At 31.5% G+C, this 23,614-nt stretch overlaps 1 protein-coding gene across 2 annotated transcripts; it reads left to right on the top strand.

Moving 5' to 3' along the window:
• Positions 1 to 430: 430 nt before the first annotated feature.
• LOC117906044 (GDSL esterase/lipase At4g16230-like) lies at positions 431 to 21,108 on the top strand. Of its 2 annotated transcripts, XR_004649761.1 has the most exons (5): positions 431 to 865; positions 2,624 to 2,857; positions 3,552 to 3,798; positions 3,897 to 4,250; positions 21,087 to 21,108. XR_004649761.1 is itself a non-coding variant. In XM_034818981.1 (4 exons), the coding sequence occupies exons 1-4, from the start codon at positions 455 to 457 to the stop codon at positions 4,121 to 4,123; spliced, it is 1,119 nt and encodes a 372-aa protein (XP_034674872.1). In that variant the 5' UTR covers positions 431 to 454; the 3' UTR covers positions 4,124 to 4,352. The 2 variants fall into 2 exon arrangements, 1 of the variants encoding a protein (XP_034674872.1); XM_034818981.1 differs by lacking the exon at positions 21,087 to 21,108 and having other exon boundaries at positions 3,897 to 4,352.
• The last annotated feature ends 2,506 nt before the right edge of the window (positions 21,109 to 23,614 follow it).

Here is a 23,614-nt window from a genome sequence, read left to right as displayed (position 1 = left end):
TTCACTAGGTTAAAACACATTAGTAGAAAATATAGATATTGAGAAAGATTAAAAAATACAATAGAAGTCAATATTTTATCTTTCTAGGCAGAGGTTAGTGAATCAAGTCATCTTGCAAGTTTGGAGATTATTTTAATAGGAGGTTATCTCTTTTTATGGTGAAATGAATTTATGCAACATTTAGGTTAGGTGGTAAATATATATTCTTGCACTTCATCTTTGTATGTACATAGAAAGATGAGCAGCTCCAAATTATAGTGTCCTCCACATCTGATGTCTAGTAATTGATTTCAACCTTGACGACTTGACCCAGCCCGTTATATTAAACAGTGGTTGAAACATTAAATTTACGAAAAAAACCAAGAGTAGTGCAGACCCTCCACAATTTCTTCTCTATAGACTATAAATAAGCAACCCCACCTCCCTCCTCTCTTGATTCACAACCCTACACAACATGTCTCCAGAAACACCCCCACAAAACCTTCTCTGCCTGTCATGCTTCATCTATCTCCTTGCCTCTTTTCTTCTTCCATGCAGTTGCAGCACTACCAGTAGTCCCACAGACAGGGGTGATCAAATCAAGGGAATGTTTGTGTTTGGAAGCTCTCTAGTGGACACTGGCAACAACAACTTCCTCCAAACAACAACCAGGGCTGATTTTTTGCCTTATGGAATCGACTTCCCAGGTGGGCCTTCTGGTAGATTCACCAATGGCAAGAACGTTGTTGACCTCATTGGCGACCACCTTCACCTTCCTTCCATTCCTCCTTTTTCCAGTCCTGCAACAAAGGGAGCTGCAATTCTACGTGGGGTAGACTTTGCTTCTGGAGGCTCTGGCATACTCGATACCACTGGCTCCTTTTTGGTCAGTTCCACATCATCTCTTCATCTTCATTTTCATTCTTCTTTCATCTTTGTTATCTTTCTCTATTAGTTGGTATCCTTCCAAATCTGCCATTTTTTCCTTTTGACGTATTTTATCAACTTTCTATATGTTTTCTTTTCTTTTCTTTTAAAAAAAAAGAACTTAATTTGATTTGACTGTAAGGTAATTAATTGCCTCCATTCAATATTAATGGCATTAATTGGTTGTGTGGATGAGCTCAAACCATAAGTCATCTCTAGATATGTGCCAGCCATCAACCTTTAGGTCCTTTTGGAGAGGAGGTAGATCCGCCTTACATTAAATACTTGCATGTCCTAAAAATTAATTTTGTATGAACGAGAGTTTAAGATTTAATATATTCAAAATTGTCAAATTCTTATGCCTTTTAATGTGATGTCCTGTTACAAAAATATCTCACACTTATTTTTATTAGAAAAAAAGAAAGATTGTTGGACTTTAAGTCTGTTCTACCTAATGGAATTAAATACCTTTCATTGTCTTTGTACAGCCTTCCCATACACCATAATGCAAATTAGAATTTGCTCCCCTTATTATAACTTCAGAAGAGTTTTTACCAATATTTTTAAAATTGGACTAGATATAAAACCGAAAAAGTAATCGATTCACGATTCATCGATGAAACCGATTGTTGAACACCAGTCGAACCAGTAATGTCATAAATATATAATTTATATTTTAATAAAATTAAAAATAATTATAAAAAATTAAATATATATAATAATTTTTTTTGATAATATTTTATTTTTTATATTTGATATGTCAAATCAAATGATAAATAGAAATATAAATGTATTAACATATTAAATAGAATATATATAATATTTAAATATGAGTATATATTTAAGATGAAAAAAAAATTATAATATTTTATTTAATTACATATATATGTATTTTGATTTTTAAAATTTTAAAATTTATTATATTAATTAATTTATATTATTTTCATATTTATATTAATCATTATTATACCAATAATGGTAGATATAAATATTTATATTTGTTTAAATGTTTAATATGAGAAAATTTTAAAGTAAAGATATATAGATATTTACATTTATTAATCATGTTGTCGTGTAACTTAGTGGTCTCCTACCCATTTTGTAAACCACATGTCCAGGTTCAATTGCCCTCCATGAGAAGCTGATTTTATTATTATAGCAAAACCTGTCCCACATCGGAATGTACCAAATACTTATGTGGTATTTATATCTTCACATCATATGAAAGCATTAATGGCCTTGGAAGGAAGGGGTAGTGCTAAAATTAGAAACTAAAAATGAATAGATTTTTATTTTATAAAATTCTGAAAATAATTACCAAAATAGACCCTAAAAGTTATTATCTTGAAATAAATGTTTCATATTCTTAAGAATAAAAAATAAAAAATAATTTTTTGTTATCAAATGTATTTTTCTATTTTTATATTAGAAAATAAAAAATCATTTTAAAGCAATGTGGCACCCAACTCACCTTGCAATCTATTGTTGAAACCCATGATTCAGCAGACACGGTATCTTTCAATGAAAAGGCCCCAATCATCCATAACTATTCATTCTTAGCAAAAAAAAAACAAAAAAAAAAAAGCTCAAAAAGGCCAGAAAAGAAAAAGTTGCCACTGATTTTCCCCCTTCTTTCATAAATTTTTTGTAATCCCTGCACACTCAAAAACACAAACTGCAAAAGCACTTATTTATGGAGGTGGGTTTTGGAGTTCAGGGTGAAGTGACAAGCCTAAATCAACAAATCAGAAACTTTGAGAAGGTGACACTGCCTGATTTGGAAGCTCAACTGGGGGTGAAGAGCAGCGAATCACTTTCAAGCTACTTGTTTGTCGTGGGAGTTGGGGGAAATGATATCACCTTCAACTACTTTCTGCACGCCATCAACCGCAATATCAGTCTTCAAGCCTTCACTATCACCATGACAACCCTGCTATCTGCTCAACTCAAGGTGCAACATCTTCCTATCTTACTTTTTATAATTGGATTTACATTTTTGATCTGTTTCTTAATTAACTAACTTGTTAATTAAGAAAAATTGGAGTTGAAGAAGACCTTATGAAATGACCCTTCCTCCCATAGCTAAAAAAAAAATAATATTAGGAATCAATTTGAGTTAGCTAGCCATACAAAATTTGAAGACCCAGAAATGTTCAATTAAGTCAGGAACTTGCCTAAGAGTGAAGGGCATATTAATTTCAAAGTGCCATGTACGCCACTGCGTACCCCACGGGACATGAATTAATGTCTCCAACTAGAAAGGCAGTTCAAGTTGAATTGTGGTTTGAGTGGTGAAAAATAATTGAAGGTCAGGGTGTTGGATGTGGTCTGCCATGGATAATTGGTGAGTGGACCGCATCAGACAAGATAGTGGTCCATTGTTGACGGGTTCAACGCTTTTGGTTCATTCAATTGAACTGAGTAACGGGGCCAGACCGCTCAATGGGGTTGGTCCACTCTTGATCATGAAGGCTTCAACAGTAGGCTCATTGATCAGAAATGTAATGTACAACCCTAGACTTTGACTGAGACTTTGTCGCCCTCTCAAGACAATTTCTTTTTTCAAATCCTTTGAAACTAAAAATGAAAAGAAATTAAATGGAGTAGGTCGTGTTTTTTGAAGAAATATTTTTATATGGACGCAGAAACTGCACAGTTTGGGAGGTCGGAAGTTTGCTTTGATGTCTGTAAATCCACTGGGGTGCACCCCCATGGCTATCCAGCTTCCAAGTAAGGTTTACGCCAATCGATTGAACCAAGCGGCTCGCCTCTTCAATTTCCGACTCAAGTCATTGGTAGATGAAATGGAGGCTGAAATGCCTGGTTCTCAGCTTGTTCTTGTCAACACATATCAGATTATAAATACTATCATAAAAAATCCTAAGGCCAAAGGTAAGTGAGCATGTGATCAGCTAGCATCTTCCCTACGTATAATTAATGCATGAGTAGTAATTAAGGTGACGAAGAACGCATGATTTTGTGAATTTCAGGTTTCAAGGACACGACCAGTCCCTGTTGCGAAGTAAAATCTAGCGTTTCGGGCTCAATACTATGCAAAAGAGGAGGGGAGGCGTGTGGAAATAGGAGCAGTTACGTGTTCTTTGATGGGCTGCATCCAACAGAAGCAGTGAACGCCATAATAGCATCCAGGGCCTATCATTCTAATGATTCAGATCTCGTTTATCCCACTAATATCAAACAGCTTGCCAATCTCTAGACTTTTCTGCTCCAAACGCATCCACCTGAATCCTAAGAGGGTGAAGTACTTCTGATGTTTTGGATCTGTTTATGCACTTGTTTAACGTGTTGGGTCATTCCGATGAATCTATGTAATATATATATATGTATGGGCATTGTGTTAATGTATGATTTCCTACTTGGATTATTTAGTTTTGGTTTTTGAATGAAAGGAATTGGGTGAGGAAACCTTGATAGTTAAGATGAAATACAAGGTTACGTTTGTTTTTTGGTTAAATAAAAAAAGTTAAATATTTTGATTTTTTTTTTATTCAGCTAAAATAACTTGATGATATCCAGCAACATAATTAAATTAATTGATATCAACGAGTATTTTGACTTTTTCTATTCAATAAAAAAAAACAAACACTACTTAAGTTTTTTCTCCTCAAACTTTAAAAGAAGGATTGAAAATGTATAATATTTTCATATGATATGTTTTATTTTTCTTTGTATTTTTGACAACTAAACAAAGAATTAATACTTCTTGTACTTTTGTTCTTCCTGCTCCTTTTATAGCTAGACAGAGCTTTAGGTTTGATGTCAAGCACCTCTAACAATATATTTATTGCCACATGATAATGCTTCTTTTCAATAAAAAGTGTCATGTGTCATAAAATGTTGGATTGTGAAATCTTCTAGTTCTTGTTGTACTATGTGAGGGATTCCAAGTGTCGAGCTTCCCATTGAGCTCACGGGATCATATATGTTTTTAATCTTCTTTTGATTTAGGTTTTGTATTAGAGAGAAAAAAATTAGAGTACAACCATAATTAAGATGAGAGGAAGAGTTTTCGCCATTATAATTATTTTATTTTATTTAACTAGTGATTCTCGAGAAAAACATATTTTAAATTTTTTTGACACTTGAATTTTTTTTATTTTTAATTATTAGAAATATTAAAAATACCTCTTAAAATATATATTGAAGTTGAAGTTGATTTTGTAAAAATTCAGTTTTTGTTATAAAATATGAGATTCTATACCATTATGGTAATTTGTAGATGATCATCCATATTGATGTATATCTCTTTGTGACTCCCTATAAAGGGAGATAACTCTAATGAAAATTATTATATTCTCTTCATACATTCTAATTTCTCTTGTTTTCTTCTTTTTTCACTTTATAATTTTACAACACTTTATCAGCACGACTAGTCTTTACAAAAGAAATATAAAGATTTTTCTCTATTCAAAGAAATAAGAAAGAATAAAAAGACGTTCTTCCCTTAAGAGAAATAGAAAGATCTTCTCTCTTCTTTTCTTTCTCACAAAAAGGTATGTGATAAACTTATATCATGATTTTCTATTTTATTACATTTTAATCTCTCTTTTCATATATTTTATTTGAATACATAAATATGTATAATCCCTATAACTAGAAGTTATGTGGTAAATTATAAATTATAGGGTACATTCATAACCAGAAGTTATGAAAAATATGTACAATCCCTATAATCATAAATTCTAAATTATAGGGTAAATTCATAACCAGAAGTTATGAAAAATATGTGCAATCCCAATAACCAAAAGTTATATGGGAAATTATAAAATTACAAATACATGACCAGAAGTTATGTATAAGATCCTTAATTATTTATTTTTAATTATACGGTATAACTAGAAGTTATACCAAACAATATTATAGTCAGAAGCTATAAAATAAATAAATAAATAAATGTTCATAGCCTGAAGTTATGTACAAATCTACATAATGAAAGTTCATAGCCCGAAACTATGCACAAATTTATCTAATGAATAGTTCATAGCCTGAAGTTATATACAAATTTATATAAAAGAACAGTTCATAGCCTAAAGCTATGTACAAATTTAAATATTTTCTTGTTCTGACAAAATAATAATGACTTGAAACAATGAAAGATATTAACTTTTAATTTATTTAATTTATTTTAATTATATTGTGTAACTAGAAGTTATACATAAATAGTTCATAGCCTGAAGCTATGTACAAATTTGAATATTTTCTTGTTTTGACAAAATAATCATAACTCAAAGTTATGATAAATATTGGATTTAATTTTTATTTTGTACTCATTTATTTTTCACTACAGGAATTATGGAAAACAATTTTTATTAACAATTGTTTCATAGCTAGAAGTTATGCATACAATTTCTAATTCTCTTGTATAACCAAAAGTTATTTAAAACAAAATTGTCAATGAATCTTGGAGCTATGATCAAAGAAGGAAATCAAGCATTTGTGCAGGATCGCGTAAAAACACTGATTTTCCTTCGTCATCATCTCCATGAAGGTTTAACAAAAATGAGCTTTTGATGAGAAATCATTAGTCTCATCCAACTAGATTTGAATTATTCCTTTAAGTGAATGCAATATTGTCCCAAACTCGTGGACGGTGACGAGGACGTGGTCGTGGAAGAAATCCCCGATACCATAGTTCTTATAGTAATAATTTACCAAATTCTCAGAAAAGGAAAGCCTCATTGCACCACCAGAAGTGGAATAATATTGAGGTAAAACAAGAAAATGGGAAGTGTTTACAAGATAAACCTCCTAAGAACCATGAGAATAAGTGTTATAGATGTGGTATGAAGGGGCATTGGTCGCGTACCTGTTGTACGCCCAAACATTTGGTCGACCTTTACCATGCATCAATCAAAGGAAAGGAAGTTGAAATGAACTTCATCGATAGTGGTGGCTAAGTGGATCTAACCCATTTAGATGTTTCAGATTTCTTTGAGAATCCTAATGGGAAAATTGACCATCTAATTGGTGATGGAAATGTTTGTTATGATTAAATGTTATGTTTTTATTTAGTTCTTTGCAAATAGATTTATTTTGTTATCATCTTTGAATGCATTGTTCATTTTTTATAGTTTATTTCACATTTTATTATTTATCATTTAAATTCTTTTCTTTATTTATACTTAAAGATACATGGATCTCTCTCATACCTTGATCCATCACTACAATTAGTTTGATTATTGAAATACTTCCTAGTTATTTCATGTATAAATTGCTCCACACTTACAAAATCAAATGTGTGAGATACTTACGAAATATATAACTTTAAATTATCTTTTCATATTTGTTTTATTGTGTTATATATGCTCTCATTGCTTTTACACAACTTATTAAGTTAAGTTATCATCAATGACTAATATTTTTTTTCATTGATTTTAACCTTTTCTCTATGATAATATTTACTCAACTCTATAAAGATGAAGTCTTTATGACAATGTCTTATGACTTGTTACTTTGATGAAAATCTTGTCTCATTAATTGCACAACATTGATGACAAACAATGTTAATACTATATAAGGTGATAAAAACCAAATTAAAGGCTCTAGAAGAGCTTATACTATCACTAATAGTATTTGATTCCATGTGAATAACACTTTATACGATGATAGATCCAGAAGAATCTTGTAAGACCAACTTGGTCCCTCGAGGTAAAAGGTCATATGAATGTACATTATAAAACCAGAAGTTTTTATTTAGTGACTAATCTACCTATATACTTAAAAGGTAGAATGACATGTTGGGTCATTCCGATGAATCTATGTAATATATATATATATATATATATATATATATATATGGGCATTGTGTTAATGTATGATTTCCTACTTGGATTATTTAGAATGAAAGGAATTGGGTGAGGAAACCTTGATAGTTAAGATGAAATACAAGGTTACGTTTGTTTTTTTGTTAAATAAAAAAAGTTAAATATTTTGATTTTTTTTTATTCAGCTAAAATAACTTGATGATATCCAGCAACATAATTATATTAATTGATATCAACGAGTATTTTAACTTTTTCTATTCAATAAAAAATCAAACACTACTTCAGTTTTTTCTCCACAAACTTTAAAAGAAGGATTGAAAATGTATAATATTTTCATATGATATGTTTGATTTTTCTTTGTATTTTTTATGACAACTAAACAAAGAATTAATACTTCTTGTACTTTTGTTCTTCCCGCTCCTTTTATAGCTAGACAGAGCTTTAGGTTTGATTTGAATCTCAACTAACACATGGTGTTCATTAATATCTATATATATATATATATATATATATATATATATATGATGTGAAGCACCTCTAACAATATATTTATTGCCACATGACAATGCTTCTTTTCAATAAAAAGTGTCATGTGTCATAAAATGTTGGATTGTGAAATCTTCTAGTTCTTGTTGTACTATGTAAGGGATTCCAAGTGTCGAGCTTCCCGTTGAGCTCATGGGTTCATATATGTTTTTAATCTTCTTTTGATTTAGGTTTTGTATTAGAGAGAAAAAAATTAGAGTACAACCATAATTAAGGTGAGAGGAAGAGTTTTCGCCATTATAATTATTTTATTTTATTTAACTAGTGATTCTTGAGAAAAACATATTTTTAATTTTTTTGACATTTGAAAATTTTTATTTTTAATTATTAGAAATACTTTTTAAAATATATATTGAAGTTGAAGTTGATTTTGGAAAATTTCAGTTTTTTATTTTTATTTATTTATTTATTTTTATGATTCAAATTTGAAGAAGTTCTCAAAAAGGGTGTTTATATCAAACAAACTCTATGTCATGTTAACACTTCAAAATTCTTTAAGCCCAATTAAATAGCATAAAAAATTTATCTTTTGATTAACATAATTACTCAACATTATTGTTCTAAATTATTAGATCTCCGGGGAAGAAGGGTTAATTGAGTGTTTTTTTTTTTAAAAAAAAAAAATTCTTAACTAAAATTAAAATTAAAATTTTAATAATTAAGAAATAAAAATGTAATGAAGGAGACAACAATTTAGTGTAAAAAGATAGGCAGAAATAATGCAACTACAATTGTAAGGATTTGGTGCAATATCACCTACATCCACATTCTCAAGTTCTACCAATCTTTGAGGTTGCTCCATTGGCATAAGAATCCCCCAAATGCTAGGTTCAATTCAAGTATAATTAGCACCAAAAGTATGAATAGACCCTTTACAATATCTTCCAAATGAAGAACAATCACCTAAAAACACTTTTAGTTTAGGCTATGTTTGGTTCCCGGAATATTTGAGGGAAAATGTGAGAAAAAGAAAATAAAGAGGAAAACTGGAAGGAAAATAAAAAATAGATTTAAAATTTTTAAAAATATTTTTATATATTTCTTCAAACTCATTTCACTTAATTTCCTCTATTATATAAAGATTAAATAATTTTAAAATGTATAAATTTCTAACTAATTTTAATCATATTTATTTATTTATTTTTTTAAATTATAGTGAAACTAAACATGAGAAAACCATTTTCCTTTGCATTTTTTTTCTTTCCTTGATACTTTATGGGAATCAAACATAACCTTAGAGTATACTTGTAATAAATAAGAAAAGATAGATCAAATAATAAGAATTAGAAGAGAAAGTAATTAAATCAAATAATAAGAATTAGAGAAAGTAATTAAACTCCAAAGTGCAATTTATCAATGCATTAGACTATTTAGATTAAGTTGATAATTTTATTCAATTTATCTTGGTTTAGGATTGTACATACTTCTCAATGATTGATACTTCCTTTGAAAGTTTAAGGTGCATAACCAACTCGTAAATAAACATGTAAATATTGTTGAACTAATTAAGAATAATTACATAAAAGGCATAAAGTTGGCTTAAAATAAAATTTTGGATAAAATTAATTGGGAAAAGAATTTTGAAAGATAAATACTTCCAAATCAATTTGAATTTTTTTTTAAAAAAAGACTTTTTTTCCAAATTTTTTTAACTTTCATAAATTATTTTTTAATAGAGTATATTTTTTAAATTATTTAATTCTACAAGATTTTCTCTAATGTAAATATTCTTACTAGAAGAGTTCTCCTAAACGTTTATACGTGTAAGTTTCAAGTCACTATTTTATGTGTTTAACTTAAAACTCTTAAAACTTTTTAGCAATGTTTTTAGAATCGAACCAATCTTTGAACCGAAAAAGTTATCGGTTCACGATTGACTAAACGGACCAGTCATCGAATTGCGGTCAAACTGGTGACATCATAAACAAATATTTTATATATTATTAAAATTAAAAAAATAATAAATTCTACATTCATATTTTCATTTTTAATTCAACATATATAAAAAACCCTTGACTTCAAACCAATTGCGTCTCTAAGTTATTTCATTAAAATTTAGAATTCAACTAATAGAAACTAGTAATGCCTCCATGAATATCACCACCACCTTATGCTACTTTCATTGACTTTAAAAAATTAAACTCTAACAAGCCACTAACACTATTGAGAACCAATATGCATTATCAAATATATGATTAAACAACAAACACGTGTGACCTTTCTTACATCTACACTAAGTCATATTCCTATAATCTAATAAAATAAACATGAGAAAGTACTTTAAAATTATAGAAAATAATACTAACCTGTGCCTAATGATGCTTTGAAGTTGATGGAATGAGTGTATTATAGCCAAACCTCTCACAGTGATGAAGATAACAAACATGGTGTGTTGATTCTTGGATAGTAGTGATGAATGACTTCAACAATAATGAATTCAACGATGGATCAAATTGTAAGTTTTGATGGGTTGATTTCTAGTAGTGGTGAAGATGCAAACGAAAATCTAAACCTTCCTTTCAGATGAAGATGTTGGCAATGGTGAAGATGCACTAGAGACAGATGAGCGGTATAGATGCGGTGCTCCGAAATCATGAACAAAGAAGTAGCGATGGAGACCTATGTCGAGTCCAGTGATGATTAGTATGGTGTTGCATGTACTTTTTGGAGATCTCTGTTTCAAAATTGCAAGTGCACTGGTATGATGTAGGTGTAATGTTGATGGAGACGAGCTATGAAGATGAATTGTTGTTCGCACAAGAATGGTGATTTGTAGGTCTGATGATGATGATTGTAACTCATTTGCAAACAATCACCCTCTAATGGCGGTGATGATGATGGGGGAAGGGGGTAAGCAGGTTTTATACTCGTCAAAACGACATCGTGTTGATGTCAAAAACAATTAAAACAACGTTGTTTTGATGTCAGAAGCATGACGTCATTTTGATGCTGGGGAAGAAAAAATAAAATTGGTTAAATCGTTTGGTTCAGAGGGAACCAGCCGGTTCAACCGATTTGCCGATCAGACAGCCGATTCACTCAATTCGATTCTTGTTCAACATTTTCCGACCCAATTGACCGGATGGTTTGGAACCATGATCGACCTGTCTAGTCCGATTTTTAAAACCATGTTTTTTAGTTTTGTTCGTTGAGTTCATTGTAAAGGATCACATCCTCTTAAGGTGGTGAAGAGTCTACTAAGGAGTATGGTGGTATTGCATCATGGACATGAGATTAGATGTAGGTTATAGGATGTAAGTATAAGGGATCACTAGTGATTGACAGGTAAATCTGTGTACCCATTCTTCATAGTTAGTGCATTATAGGTCTACAGTCTATGACCTTATAGATTTTACATCACTGAAGCGTTGAGGAGGTTTTCCACATATATCATGTATTTCTGTGTGCAATTGGAATTTTTGTATTAATTAATAAATCTTAACCTAATTAAAAGTTCATAAAAGAAAATTTAAAAAATATTTGATAAAATTTGGGCTAAATTGAAGAGGACTATTTACTCACCCTTTCTTTCTAGGTGGTTTTATGAAACAAGATCTTAAACTTTCAATTGGTACCTAAACATGGAAATAGTTAAAATTAATTTTTTCTTCAATTTCTATCTTTAATCTTGGTTTCATGGAATTTAAAGAAAGAAAAAGGAAAAGATTTCTTTTAACTTTTGAAAAAGTTTTTCAACGACTGAGAAAGATTGCATAAAGGAAAAAAATATTGAATACATGATTTGTTCCCAATTGGTCTACCTTGATTTTGGTCCTTAGACGGGAGTAATCAACAAAATTTATAACCTATTACACCATGTACTAGGATAGCCTCAGCTAGCATAGCATAGTGACTCTAGGATCGTTCATTGGGATGAGTTTTCACTTCACAATTGATATTAATTCAAAGATGAATTGGTGCGTTTTCATTTCAAGGTTAGCTTTAAAAGAAAACATAAACTTTGGTTGAAAAAGGGTTGGTTTTAAGCTAACCAAAAATAGTAACTAATTTTAATTATAAAGAAAAGTGTTTCTTGGAGTATTAGATCACTAGGCTCAAGTTCATCATACAAAAAGGGAGTTCCGGTCACTTGAATATTTTCCTCGCATTGGGGATTTAACATATAGTTATTTCCCGAACCGGTGTGGTACAGATGCTTCCCCTTAATGGGTTCAAACACTAAATCTCTCTCACTGATGCATCTTGCAATGGTTCATACCTCTCACCTAGTATTGGCCATTCAAGGTGATCCTTAACCTTGGATTACTCGTCAAAAGCTCGCAAGAGATAACTAATGGATGTCTCCTTGGAGTCCAAAAGCTTACCAAGTGTTGGCTATTCTAGAAAATCCTACCTTTAAACCACCTCCCAAAGGCTCGCAAAAGATAAACTAGTGCAACTCAATGGACGGAGTCCACTTGCCTTACCAAGTGTTGACCCAGGTGATTTTAAGGAATTTTAAGTTAACTAAAAAGATAAAAACCATTAACGGGTCACACTTTCTCTTCATTAAAAGCTGAAACAACAAAACTTCCAATTTTTACATTCGGAAACTTACTCGGCTTTCTTCACTCCAAGAGGCAAAAAGCCTAGCCACTCATCCTCTGAGTAAACATCCTCAGAGTTTGTTTGGCTAGAAATAAAAATAATGAGAAAACAAAAATATGAAGAAAAAGCAGAGCAAGTGCTCTGTAGATATATTTCTTACTATGATCCTTCTCTCGTCGGATTACATCTATATCAGAGATATATATAGAGGATATTTTCTAAGAAATATCCAGAGAGATATTTTTAACCTCTCTTTAGATATCCTAAATATCCCAATAATATCTTTAGCTGATTACAAGGAAAAAATAGAAATTTACACAAAATATCTTGAGAAAAAATCTAACTTAGTCAGTAGTAAATATCTGATATTACACAGGTGGATTTCGCAAGGTGATTTGCATGGTGTGAAATTTCGCACGTTTGAATTGTCCATTTTGCAAGTTTGAACTTGATTTTGCAAGTTGAATTTGTGATTTCGCAACTTGGAGGTGATTTCGCAACTTGAAGATGATTTGCAACTTGATTCGCAGCTTGGAGGTGATTTCGTAACGTGGTTCGCAGCTGCGAAGATGGAGTGTCAACTTGCGAAGTGGCACACGTGTGCTTGCAGGTGGTTTTGCAGCTGCGAAATTTTCGCACAGCTTGATGTGGTTGTCTTCAAATAGCCATAACTTCTTCGTTTCAACTCCAATTTGCGTACTGTTTGAAGTGTTGGACTCCTGACTTCCCGAGCTTCGAAACGACATATGGTATGCATGAAATGGACTCCAGAAAGTACTCGAAATGTGTCCAACAGTTGCTGTTCTCTTGAATTCTTCATGTTAGATTTCTCTCTTTGCTTCCTTGCATTCTTGATTAGCTTTGGCAAATGACTACGAAGCTCCAAAGCTTGGATTCTTCATGTAAATGAGCTTCCATTTGCTTTTCCATGGATTATATAAAGCTCTCCCTCATCTTAGATTGCTTTGGTGATAAAAAAAAGCTATCAAAAACACCAAAACTTAACACAATTTGATTAGAAACGATTGTAAGGGTCCTTAATATGCCAATTGAGTTAAAAGGTAATAACTACTACTCAAAAGTGTTTAAAAGAGTTAATTACAAGCTATAAAATAACACTTTTTGAGTAGTAATCAATACAAAAGTTGTCTTCTTAGAAACAAAAAATTATGAGTGTCATAAAAATAAAGAGTCTTGTAACTCTTGAAGTAAATAATTTCAAGAATTATCTTACGAGAAAAAAGTTAGTCCCAAGGAAAATATGAAAGTCAAGGAGGTGACTTGAAGTGATTCTAAATCAAGTGAATCTTCAAATGCTACAAATAACAAATATGATCAAAATGAAAATTGTTTTGTTTTTTGTTACTTCTATCAATTTTGATTTTGATCTATTGAATGATATTGATGTTGATGAAAATGGATTTGATGATTTAGTTGAAGCAAATGGAAGCCTATTAAATGAGAGTTTGAAATTCAAAACAGAGAGTTTGAAAATAAATAATAAATTCTAAAAGATGTCTACCTTAAATGATTCATTGAAATAATATGAGAATACTACCTTAAAATGTGAAAACAATTTTTTTTTTCTTTAAAAGATAAAATATTTCTACAAAATGAGCATAGTTGTATTCCTGAGAAAAACAAATATTTAACTCTAGAAATTAAGAGAATGAGGAAAGACTTGGCTTAAAGAATGAAATCTTTCATCTAGGTGTCAAGGTTTTAAATGAAATCATTAGTAAAGGTAAGTCTACTAGAGATAAGGATTATGATATGTGAACTTGGTTGAAACTCTCTCTTATGGAAAATGACTTTTATTAAAGCCAAAGAGGAATTTCAAGCTTTAGGAGTCTCTTCTCCCACAACTTCCCATTACATCATATGCAACAAACCTGGACATGACCAAAATAAGTGCTTTAGTGGATTCTTCAACAAATTTTAGATGCTAGTAAATGAGTCTAACTTCCTTAGGAATCAAATCTTGAACACAAAGAAAAGAAATTGGGATTGACCTTTAGAAAGCATGACATGATGTAATAAATTGAGGTTCATTTATAAATTTATTTCTTTATATTTCTTGGTTTCCCTTTTTTATCTTATTTGCCTTAATTTTTTATTTGAGCATACACACCCTTATCACTTACATTGTACATGACTTGGGTACATCATGAGTTGTATAGAGAATACAAGTCATGAGTTTTTTTGCAAGATGATAAGTTATTCACAATGGGTTTATGTATTTTGACAATCTAGTAAAGACTGTAGTGCACTACCTCCTAATTAGAGGGGTGACTTATCTTGGTTGTTAGTATGAGTTTATCATGGTGAGTGTACTAGTGTGTATGGTTATACATTGGATATGACCTACAATGAATCATGAAATAAAACTATCAGTTTTCATGATTTACCAAGCTACTATGTTGCATGAACTCTCAACCTTGAGAGGATATTGAGCTTGTAACAAAATCAATAGGAAATGACTTGTAGGTGAAACCTTAATATGGTCATATATCCCTATAAATTTGATCACTATTGATGGAGACTGATGACAGTAGATATTCTTAATAGAGGCACCATGACATTTGATGGTATTGAAATAGTGTATCTCTTTGGGTAATTCAAAGGACAAGTGATCTAGAAGACTATGACCATAACATTCCTTTATTAGAATTTTGACATATGCTCCTTGAAGTTAGACTATGTTAATTGATCACACAATAGGTGAATCTGTAACTCAATGATTGGAGAGATAATCTTGATAAGTGATAGTACTACATTGTTCAATTATGAATACCTGTTCATATGGAGCTTGTATGCAATGAATAGTAAGACACAAACCTAAATTATACTCGTTGCAATTGTTAGGAACCTTGGATTACTCCTTTCCCATGCCTTAGATCATGTAGGGTGCAGACAAATCTATCCTAGGCTCTATAAATCTATCACAACGGATAAACAAGTATTCAAAAATAATATGGATACTATATAAAACATAGATTTAGAGAATAAAGTCACATACATTTGATCTGGATGTTCCTAGATCAATTCCAATCAATGTAGATAACTCCAAAGTCATAATAGATCTCGTAAACACCATGAATTTCCGTCCAATGACTCTTCCTTATGTCTAAGCATTGAGATGGTGGAGATCTGAAGGATAAAGACTAGGGTTCTCTCTCTAGAGTGAAGGGGATAATGACAAGACTTGGAAACTCTAACCCTTAAAGGGGTATTTATAGGCTTCCTATTGGGCTTAAGCCCACCATGATCTTGGATAACTTAATCTAGCCCAAAAAGGTTTTTAATTGATTAATTAACCATACAAGACCTAATTAATCAATTAACACAGTCTAGAGATACCACTCACTTATCTCTATGCAACCTAGCGCAATTACCAAAACATTTTTATGCACAAAAGTGAACTAAAAACAATTCCAACCATCATAAGTCGTGCCAATAAAAAATATGAGTTTACAGCGGGGACCACTTGGACCTATAGGAGTACTAGCTCCCTCATAATCAAAATTTGAAATTGACTTAACATCCCACTATAAAGAGTCAACTGCACTCTAGTGCCCTATGTATATTACAATGAGACACCAAGTGCTCGGATCTGTGACCTTCTATCCATTGCATATAGACTTCCCATGAACTTATGTTCATAATCTAACAAGGTAGAGCTATCACCTACCAAGATTACCTCTCAAATCCTTGAGTTACAAATCTCACTTATTATGTGATCAAATGACATACTTTAACTCTAATGAGGATATGTCAAATTCTATTAAAGGAATTAATGTGGCTATAGATTTCATGATTACATGTTTTTTGGATCACTGCAGGGGACACACTATCTCAATCCCATGAGATATCATGGTGCTTCTATTGAGAATACTTATTGCTACCAGCCTCCATCAATAGTGACCCAATCCATAGGGGTATATGACCACTTTGAGGTCTCATCCATAAGTCAAAGCCTTTTATTGATTTTGGCACAAACTCGACATCCTCTAAAAGTTGAGAGTCCATGCAATATAGTAGCTTGGTGAATAATGACAATTGATAGCCTTGCGTCATGATTCACTATAGGTCCTATCCAATGTGCATCACATATAGTACACTCACCATGGGAAACCCATCCCAACGGCCAAGACAAGTCATCCCTCCAATTAGGAGGTGGTGCACTACAATCTCTACTAGATTGTCCAAATTCATAAACCAACTGTAGACAACTTATCTACTTACAAGGAACCCATGACTTGAATTTTTGATACAACTACTAGTGCACTCAAATCATATACAATGTAAGAGACATTGGTTGAATGCTTAAATCAATATCAATACACCAAAGGGATAGCAAAGGGATTGTTAAGTCTAACTTTGTTACATCATGTCTTGCTTTTAAGGGCTTAATCCCAATAGTAATTGCGTAGGATATTGAAGTATAATTGATTATTTTTACTGAAATGTTGAATCAACTTCAAAATTGAATTATGAGGTAGCTAATATTATCCTATAGGCCCCAATGGTCCCCACTTGAATTCTTAATACAATGAGACATGTTTATTTTGAGGAATTAGTTTAACTATTTTTGAAAAGTTTTCTAACACCCAATTCACCCTTCTTTCCCCTTTTAGGTGATTTGCTTAATTTAATTAGTCATTTTTCACAATGTTTTAAATAGTTCATTAAAAATGGTTGCTAAAGTTAAAAATGTTACCTTTGGTCAAATCCATATTGTATTTCTTTAAACCAAACACGAAAATCTTCACTTATGAAATTTGTGAACACCACCATATGGAAAGGCTACTTGTGCATGAAAGGTAATTTTCTATAACATTTGTAAATGTCTTCACATTAAAAACAAAACAAAACAAAAAAGGAAAAAAAAGAAAAAAAAAATCATTAATTTGGGGGTAGTAAATGAAGTTGTGTTTTAAAGATCAATGTTTGCCATATTAACATAAATCTTACAAACAAACTTCAAATTGAATGAATGCTGAATCATCTTAGAATATGACATGATCTAATGACCTACATTAGTTTATAAATTGAACCACTTAAATTAGACCATAGGTTGATATTTTTTATGTTGATTACCTTGGATGATTTTATCCTCACTATATCCTATTCATTATTGAAAAATTTTAGAGTCTATTTTGTGATTCATTTGATTCTTTGGATAATTTTGAGAAAGATGCTACATGATTTGAGTTTATTTTCAATTAGTTAGCTTATATTATTTATAATTATTATAATATATTGAGTTCTAATGATATTTTAAAAGCTTAATACATGTGAATTAACATCTTCTCACTTTTTCATATAGCTTAAGTGCTCTAAAGTTGCTTCAAGTACTGCATGAAGTGCTCATACCTTTTTCTCAATATAAATATATATTTTCACCTTCTTTTTTTTTTTTTTTTTCTGCATATGCTTGTCTTTTTGGATTTTTTATTATTATTATTATATTTGTGATAAAAGATGGAGAAATTCATGATTATTTTGATATTTAATTGATAATTTGGGATCTAACTTTTGTGATCACTGAAATTAGACAACCTATTTGGTTTGGTAGTGTGATCATTAGGTTGATGGGTCTAATGTCAATTTAATTGGAAACCAAGTCAATTACATGACTCGAATTAAAAAATGGTTGGATTGGTGATTTAATTTGGTTTGAGTTTGAAAATATTAGAAAAGAGGCTATGAAAATCATATTTACCAACTATTATGCTTCTATTTAAAAAAAGTTTTAAGCAAATAGAAAGAGAAGAATTGTTAAAAGCCCTTTCTTCTTAACCTAAGACACTTGAACAAGCCCAATCCTAGACTAAGCATAAAAAGCTTAGAGCCTCTTTTGACAATAATTTTATGAAGTATTTTTAACTTTTCTAAGACTTGAAAGCTTTTATTATTAAGTATTTATAAGTTCAGAATTTTTTTCTAAAATTATTACCAAACACACTTTTAGAAGGTAATAAATGGGTCATTCGCCTGCTTGTAAATATCCATGCTTCTATTAATCTATCTTTTGATTTATTGTCTTTTATGATTAGTGATGAATAATAAGATTTCCGATTACCTTTTGAAATGCCCAAGATCCAAATTGGTTGTTTCACTAGCCAAATTTCTCACCTCAAGTCATGAATGAAACTACAAATACGAGAATCATTCGTTTCTCACAACATAAGAGCCTTAACCTTCGTTTCACGGAGAAAATTAGGAATAACTTCAAGAGAGAACTTTTTTTGTTTCATTAGAAGAATTATATTCTTACTATTTTTGTTTCCTGGAGATAGAAGAAAACATATTTCTTATATTTGTGGTTTTTAGGGAGACAGAAGCCAAAATATCTCTATCTAGTTTTTCAAGAGAGAATTCTTACCGAGAGAATTCTCACTAAGAGATTTTTCACTCATAGAGAGAAAAAAATAATTTAAAAAATAATTTATTTTTCACAATGGTAGTTTTTGGGTGGTTATAAAACTCCCAAAAACTGCTCTCCCATTTTCTCATTTATTTGGGTCGGGTCAGGTCATCCCACTTGGGCACCCAAACCCAACTTCAACATCTCCTACTTGCACAAGATGGGCGGAACTAGCCTAATCACTCATCCAAGTCCATTCTATTCCATTTTTTTAAGGTCATTCATACAGGCAAATGGGTCGTGTGACTATGTGAGCACACCTGCAATTAAACTTATCTACCTATTAGGGATACATAGTAGCTCAACCACAAAAAATTATGAGTGAACAATAATAATCATGTCTCGTTGTACTCTAGACTTATTTAGTTACATTTTAATGTATACACTTAATCCCTCAAAGTTGTATATCATCCAACATTATAAATGCATTCATAATTATATCAGCTACAAATGCAATATAAACGATCAACCATGAACACATCTTTATTAATGTAACTAAAAAAATTCTTCCTTATGAGCTCATGCCTTTTAGATCCAAATTAACTACTTGCCCAATATGTCTCATAAAGATAAATTATTTCATTTTTGTCGGAAACATACCAAAGTAGCAACATTAACTTGTCACCTCAAAACATAGTCAAAAGTACAAAGAGTACAATATGGGCTATTATAATTGTAATAAGCCCTAAGGATCTCACACGGTGAGGATGCAAGGATTAATTACTCACTTTCCTTATTAATCACATTCAATCACATGTAGTATGAAATACATGCTATGGTGGTTTCTCTTCACTTAGAGAGTGTATGTCAAACTACCACCATACAAACCTAAACTAAGAGCTTCACACTAGCAACTTGTTTGAGTTTTGCATCTATGGTTCCCCTTAAATGTTTTATGCTAAAACTCAAGTCCAGTTCAAATAGGAAAATGTAATTGTGGGTTATTACATTCGGTTAAGATGTCATTTACTATAGATCTCATCTTGACACTTAATCAAGGCGACACTCATCATCTCTTGTATACTTTTCACTCATTTATCAACATTAATATACTATGTCTCATCCTAACTCATTAACATATTAATTGGGGCGGTTGCTTGTGTGAGAGAGCCAACCTTTGCCTGTTGAAATACTTATATATGTAAGTACCAATTACATACTCAATTATATGAATAACAAATATTCATATCATTTTATCATGTATAAAGTATCTTATATCCAATTAATAATGATCCATGACATATGATCCACATAGATCATAACCTAAGTAATCCCAATGACTTTACATGTATAGAAAACATGTTTCTTAGAATGGATTTTGTGAATGGATCAACAACCATTTCACATATAGGTAAATATTTAGGATCATTTTCTCTTCGTGCAATAATATCTCTTTTAAAATTATTCTTGGTATTTAGATGTTTAATTCTTCCATGATATTTTGGATCATTTACATAAATGGTCTCAAATTGACTCTCACTTTAGACTGTCATTGGCTCAAAAACATCCTTGACTATTCCCAAGCTTTGCAAAGATCTTTTCAACCATACAACTTATATTATACGTGAACGAATAGTAAATTCAGATTCGATGGTTGACAAAGCTATACAAGTTTGTTTCTTGCTTTTCCATAATCTGACACCGTTATTAAGCAAGAATTTATCTAGATGTTGATTTGTGTTCATCTAGATCACCTGCCCAAACGACATGTGAATAACCCACAAGCACAATTTTTTTTTTTTTTTTTTTTTTTATAACAACAGGAATAGTCCACAATGCCTATTAGATATCGAAGAATTCTCTTTATTGTTTTCCAATGCATCATTCTAGGATTTTCTTGGTAACGACTCACCATCCCAACAACATAGTAGATATATATATATATATATATATTCTTGTACACATCGCAACATACATTAGACACCCAACAACACTGAAATAGGGAACATTAGTTATTTTTCTCTTTTCTTTTGGAGTCTGTGAACCCATTTCTTTACTTAGGTTTTCACTTCTTGCAAATAGAGTGTCAATGGGATTGCAATCTTGCATATTGAATCATTCAAGGATATTCTTAATATAGTGCTCTTGTAAAAGAGTCGCTTATTTGTGAGAACGATCACTATGGATCTTTACTCCAAGAATGTAAAATGTTTCTCCCATATCTTTCATCTCAAAAGTAGATGACAACCATCTTTAAATGGTTTATACAAACTCCAAATCATTTCTAGCTATAAGTATATCATTCATGTATAAAGACAATAATAGATATTTATCTTTATTTCGCTTAATATAAACACAATAGTCCTCATCAATCATTGTGAAAACATACGAAGTTATTGCACAATGAAATCTTAAGTGCCATTGTCTGGATGATTATTTAAGGCCATAAATCAATCAATTTAACTTGCACACTTTGTGCTATTGGCCTTGAATAATGAAATCCACTAGTTGTTCCATTTAGATTTCTTCATTCAACTCTCATTTAAGGAAAGTTTTCTAAACATCCATTTAGTGTAGCTCTAAATCTATATGAGCTACTATAGCTAGAATGAGGTGAATTAAGGCAAACCTAACTATTGGATAGATGGTTTCCTCATAGTCTATACCCTCTTGTTGGTATACCCTTTAGCTACTAATCGAGCTTTATATTTTTCAATGGATCTATTTGCCTTTCATTTAATTTTAAGAACCTGTTTGTTCCCAATAGTTTTTCAATTTGAAGCAAGTCCTAGGACGTGATTCTTTCGCATCCACTCCAATTCCTCTTCCATTTTTTTTCTTTATTTATCCTTAGCTGGACAAGTAAGAGTCTTTTGAACCGACTTAGACTCAACATCATCATATTGTATAACTATAAACTTCCTCTTCAATCTCAAATCGTCATCGAGGAATAATTTATCGAGAACTTTTTCTCAACATTGACTATTTTACTGTACTTGCTACAAGTACTAGTTCACTCTCACTCGATTCAATCATCAATTGCTATTCAGGTATGGATCTTATGTCAGGATTCATAATTTCATAAAGATGTAAATCCTTATCAATTTCACTCATACGTGGGAAATCGTCCTTTAAGAACGCGACATCTTGTGATTCTAATTCAGTTACTGTTCCATCTTCAGGCTCACCTATAAACGCATACCCTTTGGAGTGTTAACTATATCTTATAAAAATACATTTCCTTCTTCTATGACCTAATTTTCCATATTTAAGAGAAAGACTGTGAACATAAGTCACTGACCTCCAAGGTCATAAATTGCTAGGATCAGGCTTTCGGTTATTCCATAACTCATATGGAGTAAATGAAACAAACTTTGAGGGTACTTGGTTAAGTACATGAGAAGTAGTCAACAATGTGTCTCCCTAATATGAAATAAGAGGATTGGATTGAGCCACCATTGATCTAACCATGTGTAACAATTATGAAACGAAGGTTTGGTTAATCTCGGTTTTGATGATAACAAAACAAGGTTTAGAACTAATGATTATATTTCAAGTGTGATTAGGCAAGACGATTTCCAAAGTGACAATCACAAAGATAAATCAAGTCAAAGAGAATTCATTAAGAAGAAGAATACCTCAAAGAAAAGTTCTTTTCAAGACCCAAGCTTCATAAGATCTTTTTGTAAGGTTGTTGGTGCACTAGGTTTTTTCATGCATTACATTCTTTACTTATGCACCAAAATCATCCAAGAGTTATTTCATTTTAAATCCTTTAAAATTGGATGATTTCATATTTTCAACTATAACCTTGTGTCAAATGTTTTCCAAACTTGTTTAAAAGGTTTTAAGTTGAAAAGAATGGTTGTTAAGCCAAAAAACGGCTCAACCGGTTGAACCGGCAAGGAATAGGCCGACCTCCAGCTCAACCGGTTGAGGAGCAAGTCAACCCACAGCTTAATCGGTCGAGGGTGCAAAAAACCTTCTCTTTCTTTCAAAATAGTTGTTCAACTAGTCAAGGTTGAACCTCAACCGGTCGAGGTTCGGTCAAGGGGCGGTCGAGGTCCAATGGTCACCTGCCAAGCATTAAATGCTAACGGCTAATCAACTAGTTGACCCCTAGCTTGACTGGTTGAACCCTAGCTCGATCGATCAAACCCCCAACGGCTAGTTTGGTGGTTTTCCTCTATAAAAAGGCTCAAATCTTCATTTCATGAGCTTAACCTTCCCAAACCTTTCTTGAATATATTTGAGTCTTGGAAGAGTGTTTTTTTAGTGTACCGTTGTTCTAAAACTTGCATACCTTTAATGCACCATTCAATCATAGTTTTCTTGTATCGTTTGAGCCTAAAGTTTTGTGCTAGGATTTTGTGAAATTATTTGTATATATTTGAGAGGAAGAATCTAAGTGTGAGGTATCACTTAGGGATTCTCAAGTGTGGGGTATCACTTGAGAAAT

Source organism: Vitis riparia, chromosome 18, assembly GCF_004353265.1.
Source record: "Vitis riparia cultivar Riparia Gloire de Montpellier isolate 1030 chromosome 18, EGFV_Vit.rip_1.0, whole genome shotgun sequence".
NCBI classification, from domain to species: Eukaryota; Viridiplantae; Streptophyta; class Magnoliopsida; order Vitales; family Vitaceae; genus Vitis; species Vitis riparia.
Note: the sequence above shows the minus strand (reverse complement) of the source record. Positions and strands in the feature narration are given on the sequence as shown.

What these genes read in the sequence shown, in the direction of transcription:
- LOC117906044 (XM_034818981.1), top strand. Translation starts at nt 455, where the DNA reads ATGTCTCCAGAAACACCCCCACAAAACCTTCTCTGCCTGTCATGCTTC. An exon ending in ATACCACTGGCTCCTTTTTG is followed by an intron (nt 866 to 2,623) that starts GTCAGTTCCACA and finishes TTTGGAGTTCAG; the next exon opens with GGTGAAGTGACAAGCCTAAA. An exon ending in AAAAAATCCTAAGGCCAAAG is followed by an intron (nt 3,799 to 3,896) that starts GTAAGTGAGCAT and finishes TGTGAATTTCAG; the next exon opens with GTTTCAAGGACACGACCAGT.